Source organism: Apteryx rowi, unplaced genomic scaffold (assembly GCF_003343035.1).
Source record: "Apteryx rowi isolate R43461 unplaced genomic scaffold, aptRow1 scaffold_159, whole genome shotgun sequence".
Lineage (NCBI taxonomy): Eukaryota > Metazoa > Chordata > Aves > Apterygiformes > Apterygidae > Apteryx > Apteryx rowi.
This window is the reverse complement of record NW_020447852.1, coordinates 1,320,652-1,338,088: the sequence shown is the minus strand read 5'-3', so window position 1 is coordinate 1,338,088 and position 17,437 is coordinate 1,320,652. Positions and strand designations below refer to the sequence as shown.

The window sequence follows — 17,437 nt, the reverse complement described above, 5'->3', positions numbered from 1 at the left end:
CCGGGGACCCGGGACGGGGGTGGTCAGCAGCCTGGGGAGCGCGTCTCCGACACCGGGGTCTGGCGAGGGAGCGCCTCTGCCCTTAGCAGCTTTTTCAACTGGCTGTAGGGGTCATTTTTAGGATAGTTCCCCTTCTTGCCCCCCCCCCCAAATTAAAAGTAAAAATTGGTTATGCTTTAGTGATCTTTAAGGAGGACAGCTAAAACACAGCCGTTTCGTGCCTGTTTAAGAGCTTTAGATATTTGAGGACACAAAGTTCTGCCTCCCGATAACTTATATCGTGTTCCATCTTTTAGCTTTTCTGTCAGCTAGTTTGTGCACTGGTATTAGGTTTCCCTGAACGCACCACTTCTGTAATACTGATATTTGAGGAACATGTTAGTAATTCTTTTAATAACAATTCATCTTTCCAGGCCCATTCAAACCAAAAACAGCTTCCCGTAATGTCTCAGCTGGAACTGCACTGTCTTAGTTTTGCATGCAAATGTTAAATGTATTTTCTATAAAATAACAAACGCCAAACTGCAAATGGCTATTTTCTGTCTAAGGAGCAACCACTGACGACTGACTCACTTTCATAAAGAATGGAAAGAGGCTGTGGGCACTTCATAGGTGGGCACACCTATGAAGTGCCCACCACTGACTATGCTAATACATTAAAGGAACAATTTTAAGACCCTGACGTATGGTGAGATTCTTCCAGGATGTGATATTCCTGGAAAATATTTTAGAACTGCAGCAGTAGCATTGTATTCTATTTTCAAGCTCTTGTCCATAGCACTTGGCAGTCAGAAACCTTTACAGTTTCAAGAAAGCTGTTGTGATAATCTTAATGCATGTTATAATATTTAGTGAGAAATGAAAGAAATTAATTTCTTAGTTATTTGGGGTAGTAAGGAAACTCCTGAGCAACAGTTACTTTGTTCTAGTTTTCTTTCATAAAAATAGATTTATATTTTGTTTATCTTTACAGATGTGAGCATCTCTGCATCATCATCTTTTCAAAGCAAGGGGACTTTTTCCTTATTAGGAAATAGGAAGCTTTTTTTTGACACTCACGCACTGGTGTGCCTCTTGGAAGAAAATGGTAATTTGCTAGAAGTGTGTAACTATTTCTGATGTCATTTCATTAGTGGTATTTCAGTTTATGAAGTCTGATTAATTATTTCTCCTTGATACTTAATGCTATAACTTCAGTTTTATGAAGTGGTTTCTATAAATGCTAGGTAAGAACATGCAGATTTTTCCTTCTTTCAAAAGGATACTATGAGCTTATATAACTTTGATTGGAATCATTTATTATCCTATTTCTAATTAAAAATACTAAAGAAAAATTCAGTTCTAAAACTTGAGTATAAATAAAGATTTCAAGGTAACACTTTAAAATGTATTAATTGGATTACCAAGTACTTAGTAGATAGCACTTTGAAAATGTGATAATGTATTATAACAGGATCAAATATAGATTGTTATTATATAAAAATACAGCTCTTGGGATAGAATGTAGAATACTGTGTAAAATACAGTTCTTTTTATGCCAAAACATGAATAAGGGAACAGATTATTTTGGATTCATGCTAATGTTATTGCGATCAGACTCAGAGTGAAGGTATACACAGCTGAGTTGTTTTCTAACAGCTCACCATCACTGAAAAGGAGAGGTCCCAATCCCTTTCTCCAGCCATGTGATTCCATCTCTTTCCTTGTGCCAACCTAGTTCTCAGGAAACCATCCAAATCTTTTTGCTTGACTAGTATTCTGAGAAGTTAGTTTAATGAGCTTACAGAGCAGTTCCATGAGCACCAGAGCACATGCAAAGCAGCAGGAGGAGGGGTGAGAAGAGAGAGAGGAGCAGCATCTCTTCCTCTTAGTGGTGGCAAGCTATTAGATCAGCTCAGCTGTTGAAAGTGACTCACTCTCAGACCCCATATGTGCTTTCTAACACTTAACTGCTAGTTAATTTGGAACAATCATGCTTTTGCAAGACTCTTCATAATGATTAAAAGTTATTCATCACTTTTTTTATTCTTTCTCCTACATTTTTTATAAACAAAAGGTGATAATATTTCTGGGGACTATGTTTTACCCTTGGCTACTTGAATGCTGTGATTGTTTACATGATAACATTATTAGATTGGTTCATAATGTATTCAGTTTAAAAGGACTTAAAAGGTTTTATAGGGACTCAGAGGCTGGTAGGCCTAAAACCAGAGCAGTTAGCTCTGTTTTAAATTGTTGGGGTTTGCATATTTTCTGTGGTACTATTTATAGTATACTGAAAGTAAGTTTCTGCTCTAAAAGGTTAGAAATCCTGCTCACAGAAATAACTACATGTGAAAGACAACATTCCATAATGCTTCTAGGAAAATAATTTCCAGCCTGCTGATATTGTGATATTGCTGTATATAGAAGCAGCTATACTATGTCACAGACAAAATTTTGGGTGGAGGTACTTGGATGTACTGACTGGTTGTGGGTTTTTTTTTTAATTAGTGCTGGATAGAGAGGAGTATGTTTTATTGTTTTTCATAAATGTTGGGGTTTTTTTAACCTAGTGATGAGTATTGGCAAGAGGCATCTCTGTAAACTGTCCAGACTTAGTTTTTTCTGAATATTGCTGCATTTTGTTTTGTTTAGGGTTCACTACTCGGCAGTCAGAGGTCATTGTATCTGCCTTGGTGAAAATTATGAACACCAACCTGGATATGATTTACAAGGACATGGTCACCAAAGTACAACAGGTTAGCTCAAGAAGGTGGTGGATTTAAAACAAATCGAAACCTAGTATGCCTGCTAATGAAACATACCTTGCTATTTTATTTATTTCCATCAGACACTATATTTCAAAATTTTGAAGGTAAAGAACAAGCAGCCCTGTGTATCTCCTGGCTAATGAGTTTTGTCTTGAATTTATCGAATACATAAGGAAATGTTGTGATGGATCTTGAAATATAGCTATTGTGAGTTGGTACATAAACCCCAGGTAGTTTTTTTTATTTCCAGTTTTGTTGTAATTTAAAATAGAATTGGTAACAAGACTTTTAGACAGAAGTATAAGGTAGTACTCAATGCATGGATAGGAATAGTTATAGCTCCTGTACATATTCTTTCGTAGATTGGTGATAAGTAAAGATTTACTCTGTGATTTACCCTCCTGTTGTTTAGTCCTTTTTTATTTGTCTCTTTTTGTCATCATGGCATTCATATTGTATTAGAATTGAGTTGAATGCTTTTTCTTATAAGATGCTTTTAAGACATGCTTGGTGTAGTTGTATGCATTGGTAACTTACAGGAACGTATATATTTTGGATGCTAAGATTGAGATCTGTCTTTTTCCTTTGATACATATGTTTTTCATGGTACTCTACACCTATCCAGTACATACATCTTGGTGGGTGGAAGTGAAGCAAAGTTGGCTGGAAATAGACTGATAATGCTGGGTATAAACAGAGATCCCTCCTGGCTACCAGGAAATTGCACAGAACTGAACTGAATTGTTAGCTTTGGTTTGTGAAGGGATGACTGTTTTAATGAAAAATTGTGTCTGGAAGCAAGGCCTCTTGTTCTAATACTGACTTTGATTTTTTGGTGAACCCTTGTCAGATCATACAAAGGTAGATCCAAATAAGGAATTGGACATGACAGCATTGAATGTTGCCATGTTGAGCTTTTAGGTTGGCTCCAAAAATGAAACTGAAGTTCAGAGTAAGACATAATTCACCTCATGTGGAACTTGAGTATCTTGGAATGGGATTCACAATATGTAATATGCTTGAATTCCCTGATACCTAAGCTAGTCAAATAGACAATGCTGACAAGAAGCACAGCTGAAGTGCCCTCTGGGGCTGTTCTATGAGTCTGGGATTCACAGTCCCAAGTCATCTTTTGAACATAGGCATTTCACTCATTTCTTGGTAACCGGGCCACTCTCTTAAAACGTGAGAAAACAGCAGCTTCTACCTTCATCGTATAATAGTCTTGGCAGTAGGGCATCTTATTACACCCTCCATCTAAGGAGGCTTCAGCCCATGATTCCTAACTCTTGTAGTGTTGTTTGTCAATAATCTCAAGCAAGGCACTATTTGTTAGAGGGAGATGTTAAGAGAAGGGAGTCACTGTTTGAATGCGAATGGTGTACGATCCAGAAGAATGTCTACAGACTTTTCCATCCTTGAAAGTTGCAAAGGGTGCTTGTTTGTCTTCTGTCAGCTTACTGTAACAGACTGAGAAGAGCAATTAAAGGTGTGAGTATAGCACGTGATGCTGCTTAGCTAACAGGTAAAGAAGCAGTGAGCCCCTTTGCAGGGTGACGTGAGAAATGGGGAATCTTGACCTGAAAGCCAGCTTTCCTCATTTAGCCCAGGGGCATCTCATCTGTCCCTAATGCTTTTGCTAGCTTAAGAATTTGAATACTTGGAAGGACCTGTTTCCTAGGCTGTTAATTGAGCCATTCTGCTCTGTGTTAGTACTGCTAATTTGGTCAGACATTACTAACTTTGAGCCTAACTTGCTTATTTTGTCACTTTGTCTTAATTTATCTTGTCTTCCGAAACTAAGATAATCAATCTAAAAATTGTTGGATTAAAAATGTCAGGGTACCAAAATAGCTTATAATATTTGTACGTACAAATGAGAAAACATTGTAGTTGCAATGTGACCCGAGTTTTTTGTCCTTCTTTTAAAGGAGATTGCTCTTCAACAAATAATGTCCCATATTGGTGGTGTGAAAAAGGATATGATTATTCTGGAAAAAAGTGAATTTTCAGCACTACGTTCAGAAAATGAGGTAAAAATCAATATTCTGGAAGGTACTATTCTAGCACTTGTCTTATTTTTTCTAAGGTGTAAAAAAGTATCTTGTACCCCAGGGGTGGATACTAGGTCCGGTAGTGTTTAACCTGTTCATTAATAACATTTAACATAAGAAAACCCTTTTTTAATGTAAAGGTGGTCAAATACAGGAACAGGTTGCCCAGGAAGGCTGTGGATTCTCTATCCTTGGAGTTAAAAATATATGTATATTTTATAGAGAGAGAGAGAGAGGGAGGGAGAGAGAGAGAAGTAAAAGGTTAGCTTTTTCAATGACTTTATTTCATAAATTCATACATGTAGTTAAATGAACATAAATGAAAGAAGATAGGTTAAAGGGATCTTTATAGACAATAGGTTGTTAGTTCATGCACAATTAAATGAAATCATATAGATAATCCACTTAGTAATACGGGAAGACTTAGTAGTAGTATTTTCAGACCATGTATTTTTTCATATACAATATCAAAGTGTACATTTTTTTCCATCCTCCCAGAAAATAAAACTTGAACTCCTGCAGATAAAGAAGCAAGTCATGGTAAGATACTGTGCTAAAATGGTTAAGAATTAACATCTATCTAGTTTGCTTTAAAAAATTGTTACTCTAAGATTTTATTTGAAGAGTTGTGCTTGGTTATTGTGGTATATAGGATACTGGAATTGCAAGTGATGATACACTAGGAGCTGCAGCAAAGACAATTTGACACATACTTAATTAATGGTGCAAGAGCGCTGTAAGCTCTACGAACGGTGAAGAAACTTCAACTGAAGACGTTGTGTGTCTTGCATGTTGTTAATTCAGATTCAGAAAGTGGTTGGTTGCCAGTCATAGTTAAGGCTGAGTGATGTTCTGCATTTAGGGCTGCTTATTAATGTGAAAGTGCAAGGTATTTTCAAAAATTATGGCACTTACTAATTGGTTATGGTATTTTTTTTCTGGAGACTTAACTGTCCAAGAAATTAAAGTAGCTTTTAAATGGCTTTAAGAAGTTTGGTCCCATTTGTTTGGGACCTTAGGAAGAAAACGGACTCCTTGAAGAAAACTTACTGTATTGTCTACAGGTTCTTATTAGGTTTAATAACTGGTGTTTTGTTTCTGATCTTTATGGTTTGCCTCTCCTGAATAATAGTTCAAACAGACCTTTCTGCCATCAGAAACAACACTGTCTCAAAACCTATTCTTTCAGTGGGTGTGTAGTCATAAGCAGCCTTTACACAGAAAGAAAAATTCTTGCAAAAGCAGTTGATTAAGATTGGAAAGTGGGAAATATCATTAACTGTCTCTAGGGAATATAGTCCTCTTACTTGAGAACAGCTGTTTACCATGTCGCTCTCACCTAGAAGGATGGAACACCTTTCCTACACTAGGATTTTCCATGAATCTATCAAAATACTGATTTGTCCAGCTAACTGACAATGTGATCAAGTTCACCCTAGCTTCCTCCTTGCCATTTCTTTCCTATTATCTTGAATTTTTCATTGTGCTGTCATCTCCAAAAGGAGAATGTAGATTTCTCAGGGCTGATCATGTATTTTACGTTGTGTTATAAAGTGCTTAATGTATTTGTGCTTTTTGAATACAGTTTTAAAATGTTGGGCATCTGATTTTTAAATTATAACTTATTGTTTTAGTTGCATTTAATTGGAGCTAGAGCAATCCACTGGTAGAACATCCAGAAATTTGAGTCATCTTTGTATAAAAGCTAGATGTCTTTAAATTTTACTTTTAACCGTAAATATAAAATGATTTGTCCTTGTGATAATCACATTTAGTCATACTTGTTCTTTCTTCTAAAAGACAGAATGACACAATGTTGTATGTTTGTTTAAAAAAAATATTTCAGATTTTGTAATTTCACTAAACTGTAACGTATCAAGTGTTGTAATGACATCTAATTGTAAAACCATTAAGTAAGTTCAAAAATGCTAAAATAGAAATTACTTGAATGTAATTATTTTTGATAATAACTTAGTGAACTAGCTAACACTGGCCTATTTGAGAGATGCTTGCTTGTTTTTAATAGTAGAATTTCCTGGAATGTTTATCAATCTCTTGCTTCTCCCACACATTCATCTGATGAGCAGTTTGCCTTATGACAAACTGTCAGCTGCCTGGAATTCCTGCCAGGAGGTTGCACTAAAATGGCAGCTGTCACTGAAAAAAGCAAGATTCACTGACAGCTATTGATAATTAAAACATGAATAAAAGGCTCTATGGTAGCTTAAAAATATATTTTTAATTCCTGAGTTCTATGACGTCTGTAGATTTTTCTAAAAGCCCTAAATGTGGTCTTTATAAACAGATATATTTTTTTTAATTGGAAAGCTTAGAAACTGCTTTTTGAAATTATTCTGAGCATCAAGATTGCTTCATAAAGTACAACTTACATGTGTAGGTAGGCACAGATTTCTAGAAATCCGAGTGAGTCATGGGATATATGAAGTATTCCTAGCATCTGTGGAAGGATGCACTGTCGATCTAACTTCTGTTCTCAGTGTTCTGGTTTTAAAAGCAATTGTTAGTTTTTGATTCTGAGATCCAATTCGTCCTGTAGAACGTATTTCCCTGGGGGAAGGATAGGAATGCTTATTCTTTGGAAGAATATGCACCTTAATTAGAGAGAAGCTTGATTCCTGAGATATGTAATGAAAGGCACAATTATTTGTCTCATGTATTTGCTTATGGTTGAATAGAGAGAAATTTTTGCTTGCTCCTTTATCAGTTTTTTCCACTAGGATGAAATTACCAAAGTTCGTGCAGATAACAAGTTAAACCTCAACCTGGAGAAGAGCAGAGTAAAAGAACTGGTAAGTTTTTGTGGTGTTTTTCTAGAAACATCTAAAAATTGAGTAATCTTCAAATTTGGGTAAGAGTATCATTTTCTTATTAATCTGTAGTATCATTCTCTTCAGGTTGGTGTCAGTCCAATTTGCTTATCCATATGCTGCTCTAGTGTAAGGTGGCCTGTTTGTTTTTAGTATGTCTCATATTTTGATACTGTTTTAATATTGGGATTTACAAGGTACAGTTCAGTATGTTAGATATTTATGTTTAAAAATGCTGACTAGTTGCCTGAAGTTTTTTTGTATTATTAGTATATCTTTGTTTTTCACACTGAATGAAGTTTAAACATTTCATTAAACTACCACCATTGAAGATATTTCATTTCCCCATAGCAAGAGAATTACAGCATAGCTAGTTTGTAAGGTAATCCTATTGTGAAAATAATTGTAATTGATTTTATTGTAACTGGTATTGATTCAGATTGTTTTTAACTTTGAAATATCTGGTAGACTGTTCTGGTAGAACTGATTTGATGGGATCTTAAATTAGAATAATGTGGAAGAGGAATTAGAAGATAAACAGATTTTTGCATTATACGTAGCACTCTATTCCCATAGATCTTTCTTGAATGGTTTCTAGTTTCTCAAAGAAAATTGCATTATCTAAATTGTAAGGCCTTTTAATAACATTTTTCTATGAATTTTGTTTCCTGTTCAATCACTTTTCACAGGTGCATAATGAAGAAGTAATATTTATCTCGAATCTAGGCAATAAGAACTGTTCAAGTACAATTCATCTATCTTTTGTGCATGCCTCTGGAAGTTTTTCACAATGATTAGTTTGGTAACAGCTGTGTCAGTGGCTTAGTATAATGGCTAACACTGTTACCTCTGGTAGATGCTTGAATAAGTACATTTTGAGCAGGTAAAATTCATTTTTAAAGGTTAATATTTTATGCAAACATTAAAAACCAAACAGAAAAACTCTTCACATGAAATGTATTAACCGTGTAGATCATAAGCTTTGCAATATCCTGGGCTTGCAAACCCTGTTTAAACCCATTTTACAGGTGATTAATTAGGGGCCACTTTTTTTTGTACAATTATGTAGAATCCTGGAATCTGGACTCAGACCATTGCTCAGAGGGTTACATTATATTGACTGCCTCCCAGGAAAAGCAAGCTTTGTGCATGTCAGTCTTCTCTCTGAAGAAAGTTGACCTACTTTGTAGTGTGCCATACAACTATAGTTTCTGTCAAAATTACTCTTTTTTTTCCTTTTTTTTCCTTTTTCCCCCGCTTCAGTTGCCAGTTTTGCCATGCATGAACAGGAAAAGTGAAGATGAATTGGGGGCAGGTTGTAGTGTGTCTGTTGAGTTGGGGGAGAAACCTAACCCAGTATTTTGTGTAGTAGGCAGAGCATTGCTATCATTTTTACTTGGACATAAATGAGACTTATGACTGAATTTGTGGCTTCTGAGAATAAAACTCAGGATAATTGAAGGCCCACTGTGCATCTCTTACTAAAATGCTATTCAGAGGGGAAATGTCCTAAGTTTAAATTGACTTAACTTGAAGCACTAAGTAAAATGTTCTCATCCTTCAGTCCTGCTTGGAATAAGTACTGAAGGAGAATTTCTTAATTGTTCAAGACTGAAGTGGGCAATTTTAAATGTTTTAAGCCGTACAYGTTTTATCTTTTAATTAGTTCACACTTCTTTACATTTCCTAGAGAATCCTTCATTGCTTAATATGCATCTGTGCATGCAATGGTGATCTGCAGTGATACAGATGTGATTTAAAACTCTTAAGTACAGTATAAAATTCCATGTCATATATTCATGTCTTCATGCATTGCAGTGCCTCTGAGTTTGCTATTAAAAATATCAAGATGCATCTGAGAATAGTGAATTTTCTCTGCACTGTGAAAAACATGGATTGTGGGCGAGATCTCCCTGTTGAGCTTAAGGCTTTTTTTCAACCTTGCCTTTCCACCTTTTTACATATTAGTGTTATTACATATGTGTGCTGATGCCTTGCAGCAAAAGAGTGTTTTTCATTCTCTTAAAGCTAAGGTTAAAATCCTTGGGTCAGACCTAGAGAATTCTAGACACAGAGCAGAAGTTCAACAAATCTAAGCTCGATTCTGAATCAAATAGAAGCTTGTAGAATGGAAGTTATTCAAAAACTTTATTTTTGGCTAACAGCATCTATTTAAAATAACTGATTAACTACTTCAATCCATTAAATTGTTTTAAATGTAATGCTTATTCTGATAGTGATGATCAGTTTATTAATATATTAAGCAAGGTCCTGTTCTGATGTGAATCTTCACCTCAGACATAATTTTTAAATTAGATTCTCTTATAGATATTCTGCCATCTTATCACTTTCAAAAATGTATATTTATGTAAAATGTCTGAATTTCTTCTTTGTCCCTTTCTTCATTCTGGAGAATCTCGGTACTGGCATTTCATTAATTGTAGACATGCTGTTGTTTGTCTTTACGATATAACATTTTCCGCATTTGTAGCCTTCTGCTACCTCTCAGCTTGATCTTTAAACCAGTCAGAAGTCCAAATAGAGCTTTAGATCTTTAAGGAGGGTTTTTCAATGCTGAGGCATTTATGTTGATTAATCTGAGTTTAATATTAAAGTGGAATAAGCTTCCAGACTGGAGAAAAATAAAGTGACTTTCCAAATGGGAATGTCAACAGRTGAGGTTATTGCTGTTTAACTGAGGATTCTGAGATGGGTGACCAATGACCTTAGTACTCTGCACTATAGACTGGCGGTTTAGCAGCTGTCTTATGAATAATTGAATTGCTCCAGTAGTGGGATAGGACCCATTACAGATGTCAAGGTAAGTCATGCCTGCTCATGAGTCAGAAACGTAACCTGCCTTAAAGGTATGCCTCTTATTTCATTTGGATTTAACTTGCCTTGAACCCAAATAACCATAATTTATAAATAAACCACAACTTCTGCTGTTCCACAGATGAATGGCTTAACATGAGATGCAAACTTACTGTATTTGATTGATACTTTCTAATGATATTCCCTGTGTATTGTTTTGACCATCATTTCAAAGTTTCAAATGGTGAACAGATGCACTGGCTAAACATTTCTTTCATAGCTAAATTTGGTAAGATATTTTAAAACCATGCTCTCCTTACTGAAGACGGGATAGTTTGATGTTGACATCTTTAAATTGTGTTTGTGTGCTCAATGGATTAGTTAACTGTTTCAGAGTTACTGTTTAGAATTACAGGTCTTTTGTTTTTCAGAAATGTACATCTGCCAACTTTTCCTCCAGCTGCTTATAACTACATGCAATTGTAGTGGATGTCTCTGATGGATTTGTTCCACTTTACAACTCAGAGGTGTGGTTAAACACCTGTCTGTAAATTCTCTTTTCCCAAAGGATACCAGTCATTCTGCAGTACTATCTCTAAGCGTTGTCAGGAAACCAGTCTTGTTGGCCAGATTCAGCATTCTACAGAATTTGGAACCAAAGAACTACACTTTTAAGTATGTGAAAAAGTTAAAAGTCATGTTTTTATCTTTTTTTTCCCACCAGTATTCACTTAATGAAAGAAAACTACTTGAAATGAGGACAGAAATAGTGGAATTGGTAAGAACTTGGGAGCTGATTATTAAATCATATAACAAATCTTCTTGTACTTGCATTAGATCTGTTACTCTTTTTAAAATTGCTCATGTCTTTAGGCACTTAAATGTATAAAATGTCAATGTACTTTATTTCCGTGTGTATTTCCATATTGGTAACTGAAGTGTGCTACAGAATAAAAAAGTTTTGTATATACTTTTAGAACCCTGCAGGTATGCGTAAGCTATTCAGTGGTCATTTTGTTTTGAAACTTCATGCATATAGTATTTTTTCCAGATTGAATTCTGCTTTTACATTAGTTCTTGAAATTACTGATTTCTTTTTTTTCCCATGTTCTATGAGACTGAAACAAATTGCTAGACTGATTTGGCTTCTTTTTACAGGAATTTTTGCCAAGTTCTTCCTCTTCCTCCTGTTTCAGTTCTCTAGCATAGCAATTACTCGTAGGAAGGTGACTAGCAGTAAATCATTAACTGATTCACAGTGTTTCAGTAGTGCTGATCTGAAAACATCAGCGACACAGCAGCTGTTGTTCTCAGTTTACATCTTTGATCTTTCAGTTTTTTCTGAATAATAATTCCATCTCATTTTCTTCAGAAGTCCTGTCTTCTGTCATAATCAAATTTGGTATTTGTCTGTCTGTCTGTTACTATTTTTGTGGTAGAATTTCTTACAAGATGAAGGCATGCTTCTCAAGTCAGAAGAGCAATTCTCAGTATTTCTAATGCTCCATAAATCTTCATGTTCCAATATATTTCTGTCACAAGACGCTCTTAGACTTCCTAATCAGCAATAACTTATAATTGAGCAGTGACTTTAATCTGTCATTCAGCCCACCAATGTTAAAGTTAATGATTATGCTGCTAGATTGAGATAAGAAGGCAGCCAGTTCTGCCACTTTCTGAATGATGTGTTAGGGCAGGAGTAATCATATAAATTTGCTGAGTTCACCAAATTATCCAGTTCCTTGGATATAATCAACCAGGAAGGAACTCATTAGCTTTGAATGCAAATTAAGTACTTCATTAACATACATTTAAGGAGGAGCCAAAAATACAGCTTAAAGGGATAGGTTTAATTTCTAACTAGACTGGAAACTGTTCAAATCACGTCATTTTTTGCTTTGTTTTTTAGCATGCACAGCAAGATCGAGCTCTAACTCAAACAGACAGAAAAATAGACACAGAAGTTGCAGGTCTGAAGACAATGCTAGAATCACACAAACTGGACAATATTAAGTACTTAGCAGGTAAGTAATCTGAAAGTAGTTTGTGATGGTGAAACTGTTAAACTCTTAAATTTTGCTTGTCTAATTCTTAATACAATTTTAATAAAAATCCTGATTCAAAAAATACTTAAAATCTCAATTGACATTAGTAGCATTATCCATGTACTTAACCCAGAGTAAGGTTCCTGTGATTCACAACTTTATTTTGCATGGACTTTGGCTGTATGCTTTTTCCCTGCTTTATATTGTAATAATAAGGTGTATGAGAAGTCTAAAAGACTTGCTGGCTCTCAACAAGAGTCAAAAAATTCTCCTATGCCTGTCTTAAAAGTAGGGTATCTGATTAAGTACATTGAGCTGGTTTTGAAATGTATAGTTTTTATAAAAGCAGCCTGGTGCATTTCCACAGTGGAGATCTATCTACAAACTGGAACGTTTCAGCTTTTCTGACTGTTCAGCACCACACATTCTTAAAAACTTTGATTCTTCAGGCATGTGCATGAGAAAATACTATACACTATGTATCTATATTATTGCTCCAGATAACTTTAATATTTTGATATTTTTTGTGTGGCTCTGACTACTAAGTATGCAGTGCTACTCAATGAGCAGGTCTGCAGTAGAAAATTATTCTTCTGATTTAGAATTTTGATCATCCTTTGACAATGGGTTTTGTCACAAGTACAATCATGTCTATTCACAGTATGCTAGTTCAGGGATATCCTTTACAGAGGACCGTTACTGGAAAATAAAAGGCAATGTATTAAAATGAGAGGAAGTTCCATTCCCTACCAACCCAACTCAAAAAACATACTAAGTCTGCATGGAAATTGAGGAAAAAAAATTTTGCATTGTATTTGAAGTGATTCTATTGAAAACAAAGGCAAAAAACCTTTTCTGTGGATATCTAGAAACCGAAAGTTGAGTTTGTTTCAGTAGAAATTTTTAAATTGCAAACTGATAAGTTTCAGTAAAAGACAGTTTACACTTGTTTGTTAAATATTTTACTGTGATTTAATAATCCTGTATTCATTTCCTCACTACAACTATAACTTGCCATATTGATCTTGTTTGGAACGGTAAGCAACCATGGGATTTTTTTCAGCCTTTTGATAGTTTTTCCAGACCAGTTCTCCTGCACTTTTTTTCCTTTCTCCTCCTTTGTCATTTTTGTGCTCCCTGTGCCCCCCAAAACCTTTGTTCTGGGAATTAAAAACCTTATTTTCTTACATGGGCAAGGGGTAGCAGTTATGCTCTTAGTATTGTAGCAAGATGCATACGTAGCTTTCTGAAGAAATGTTCCAAGAGCTAATGATTTATTTTCCCCATTTTCCACCTCATTTTTGTTTTCTCTTTCAGGTTCAGTATTTACATGCCTTACTGTAGCACTGGGATTTTATCGTTTATGGATGTAATACAGCATCATTTTGGACTTGTCCTGTCTTGCTTTCTGAAAACCAAGGAGGTTTTATCTCTGCCCTGACTTTAACCAAGTCTTTACTGTTTTATTTATTTTTTTGTAAAGCAGACTATATTGAGAATGTAACCGAAGATGTGCCTAGAAACAAATTGTACATATATCTTACATATTTTGAAATTTACCCCTGATCGAAGCATGGTATATGCATTTCTGCTGATTCCTTCCCCTCTGAACTGCTGTACAGCTTACTATTACAAAGTGTTATTTCAGTAAAGACCGGCGTTCCTACCACTTGTATGGGGCTGCACGATGCAAAGAAGAATCTGCTCGGAATTATGTTCCAGCGTCTATTCAGACATGCTCTCTAGAGTCAGTTGCATGTGTCAGAATGGAATCTTGATTCTTATATAAAAGCGAAACCACACTTCTTGTGGCTTGCAGGCACTCTTGTGTAAGTAGGATTTATGTTAACTGAATGATGCTTACTTCCCTCCTTCTAACACTTGTTCATATGCTTACTATGATCAAATATTTGTTTTACTATTTATAACATTACAGTCATCAGCTTGTTTTCCAGATGACCGTCCAATCAATCATGTTTCATGAAAAAGTACTGTGTAATGATAGCAGTGCTTACTGCTATGTTTTGTCTGTAGTATATTTGTAGAGTTCTTGGTAACTTGCCTTTGGTACATATAAGTATCTAAAACTCATTCCATATGCTAATTGTTAACTTTACCACTATAACAGGAAGAGAAGTTTGAAATGCAGTACAATGCATTAGTTGTGTTGTATTTTTACAGTTAAATGATACAAAGCATCTCTGGTGCTGCTTTCTTGATGGAAGGGAATTGATGCTTCTAGAGAGGAAAGAGATTTTAACTGGTGGTGGTGAAGCAGTGTCTTAAATCAGGGAACAGCTATACTGACAGTCTTCTGATTTTAAAAAAAGGAAAAAAKAAAAAGGAAAAAGGAAAAGAAATTCCCCTTGGTTCTTCAAATGTGGAACCTCATTAGTGATTATAAAGATGAAAGCAGTAATGGAGACCTGCAAGTATGCTTAATCTGGTTCTGAACAAGCCCATGAACTGGTTAAAGCAGCTTACAGCAATGGAGGAAAATGTCCAGTGTGTCCAGAAATCTATCAGTCTTCCACTGATGAAATGACTGCTTTGATAACAGAGCTACCATCTGTGTTTCTTCGGTTAACGGAAATTTCCCCTTCTTGCCTGCTCTTAGGTGAAGAGAGCAATCTATGCAGTGGTAATAAATGCTGTTAGAGCACAATCCTGGCTTTGCTTAATCAAAGTAAAGCTGTTTTGCCACATTGTGACTGTACTGTAATAACCATTTAACTTTTTAATGGTTGGGAGTGCTATCTTTGATTATGTGCAAGTCAGGAGGAAGTGGTGAATACCTGTAACAATTCTAGACCAGCCTGAAATAAAGAACTTTGAATGTTTCTATAAAATATACTGAGTTTTCATTATAAAATCCAACTTTTTTAAAAGTATTTTGAATGTAGTCTTTTTAAGGTAAATCACTGCTAAGAGGACTTTTTAAACTAAGAATTAGTAGGTGAACAACCACTATAACAATAAAAAGGAAAGAACTTTCAATAAGCAGTATAAGGAAAACTATTATTGCAAAATAACCATTTCTAACCTAATAGCCTCTCTAAAATGAATGAATCTGTATATTCAGAATCATCAAGGGTTTTTTAAGTTAAATTTTTTTTATTATTTTTTTTTTTTACTGACGTATAGTACTCGATACTTTTTTCAAATAGAGAAGCTTTAATTTAATGTTTGGAATGATCTTAGTGTTGGTTCCCATCTTCTTGGGACAGATAGTTCTATATACGTCTATGTAATCAGCATATCTTTGCCTGTATGCCTGAACATCTGATAAATACTTGCTAAAATAATTCTTTAGAACTAATTTTAAATATAGGGTGCGTTCTGCTAAAAATAGATGTTATACAAATAGATTTTTTGGTGGGGCTGGTGGAAGGAGGAAGTGGAGGAATATAGAACAGCATTGTCCTGGAAGTAGGAAAGTGTCCAAAAAACCAGCACTTTTTGGTGACTGCTCCAACAAGGAATAAAGTTAATATGTCATTCAGGAAAAGGACAATATAAATAAAAAATAGCTGTAATTTCCAAGCCCATAAAGTCTTAAAGTGCAATGTATTTGTTGTCTTATGTGCATAGAATGCAAAATCTTCTCTGATTTCTTCTTCTGATTTTAAAGGTCAGTATCAGTATTTAGTACTCTATTATGGTGCACCACGTTTATTTGCACTAGCATTCCAAAAGGTAGAAAATCCGTGTGTGTATTTCTGAACATCAGATTCTTTCACAAGGGTATTTAAACCTAAAAGACTAACCCTTTGGTACAGGTGAAAAGCAAAAACATAGAACATACTGCTAAATTTCTCTTGAAAAGCAATAGTTGAAAGTGTCAAATGATTACTAAGTTCATAACCAGGAAGTTTAAGTTAGCACTTTCACAATCCTTTAAGATTTTTTTCTGCATTATGCTGTATACATCTTTAGTCTGGTGTAAGTAGCAATTCTAACTCTACAGAAGTAGTTTTCAGTTCTCTGACTTCAGATATTGGCTTCATATTTGCAGAACTTTTTAAAAAGATGTAAGTGAAAAATAGATGGACTGTTTTCCCATAAAACCACTGCAGCTGTGAAAGTCTGTAGTAGCTCCCCCTTGGTTCAGAATGTATCTATTCATTTCCTGCCTGGCAAGTTGGGGGAAAGGTATTAAACAAGACAAAATTTAATCTAGAAAAGTCAGATTTCTCAGACTGTCTCTAAACTAGTGTGCAGGGAGTGAGGATGCAGCTAAAGCTGAGCCTCTAGCTCTGATGTGCTTTCTAGAAGAGCTGATCCCTCTGCTGAGAGCATGTAAAAGTAGTTGTCTGCCTATGCTAAAACTAGTTTTGTGAATATTCCTCCTGAAATTCCATGTTTAGACAGGTTCTCAGTGACCACAGGCTAGCAAAGACAGGAGGTTCTTTAATGATGCATTTCGTTTTAGGGAAGGAGATTGAGCATCATTCTTTTTGCTGCAGAACCTAAGCTGATCCTAAAGCTTCATTCTTACAAAAACGTATTCACTTGTAGCATATTAGCAGGAGTATACTGAATTTAGCTGCTTTAGTCTGTCTTGCTTTCCCTCCTGTTTTTAGTTAAAATCTGAAAGGGAGCTGTCTTTTTAACTAGTATGTATTAGCTAAATTGTTTACTTGAAGTATTATTGTTAAATTGCATGCTGTTTGACCCCCTCACTGTTGGAAGTCTTGATTGTACCATTTATTTCCCAGCATGCTGTAGGAGTTGTACTTAAAACCATGAGTTGACAAATGGAAACATTTTTAATGTAGATAAGAAATCTGCTTCAGTCCCTCTACACACAAATCTGTTTTGCATGTTAATGACCGTACTTATAAGCCTTATTTTGGTAGTGAATATTCACTTAGCTGATTTCTTCATAAACGGTGAAATCCTAGCTCCTTGCAGTTATTAATACCATTCCTATTGACTTTGGA

At 35.2% G+C, this 17,437-nt stretch overlaps 1 protein-coding gene across 1 annotated transcript; it reads left to right on the top strand.

The window, feature by feature from the left end:
* Positions 1-16: 16 nt before the first annotated feature.
* Positions 17-15,338, top strand: MCUR1 (mitochondrial calcium uniporter regulator 1; the record flags this gene model as incomplete). Its single annotated transcript, XM_026059515.1, has 9 exons — positions 17-104; positions 974-1,087; positions 2,638-2,741; positions 4,685-4,786; positions 5,306-5,347; positions 7,546-7,617; positions 11,174-11,227; positions 12,359-12,473; positions 13,812-15,338. Coding segments are annotated over 9 exons (747 nt in total), but the record flags the coding sequence as incomplete, so codon positions are not given.
* Between the last annotated feature and the right edge of the window lie 2,099 nt (positions 15,339-17,437).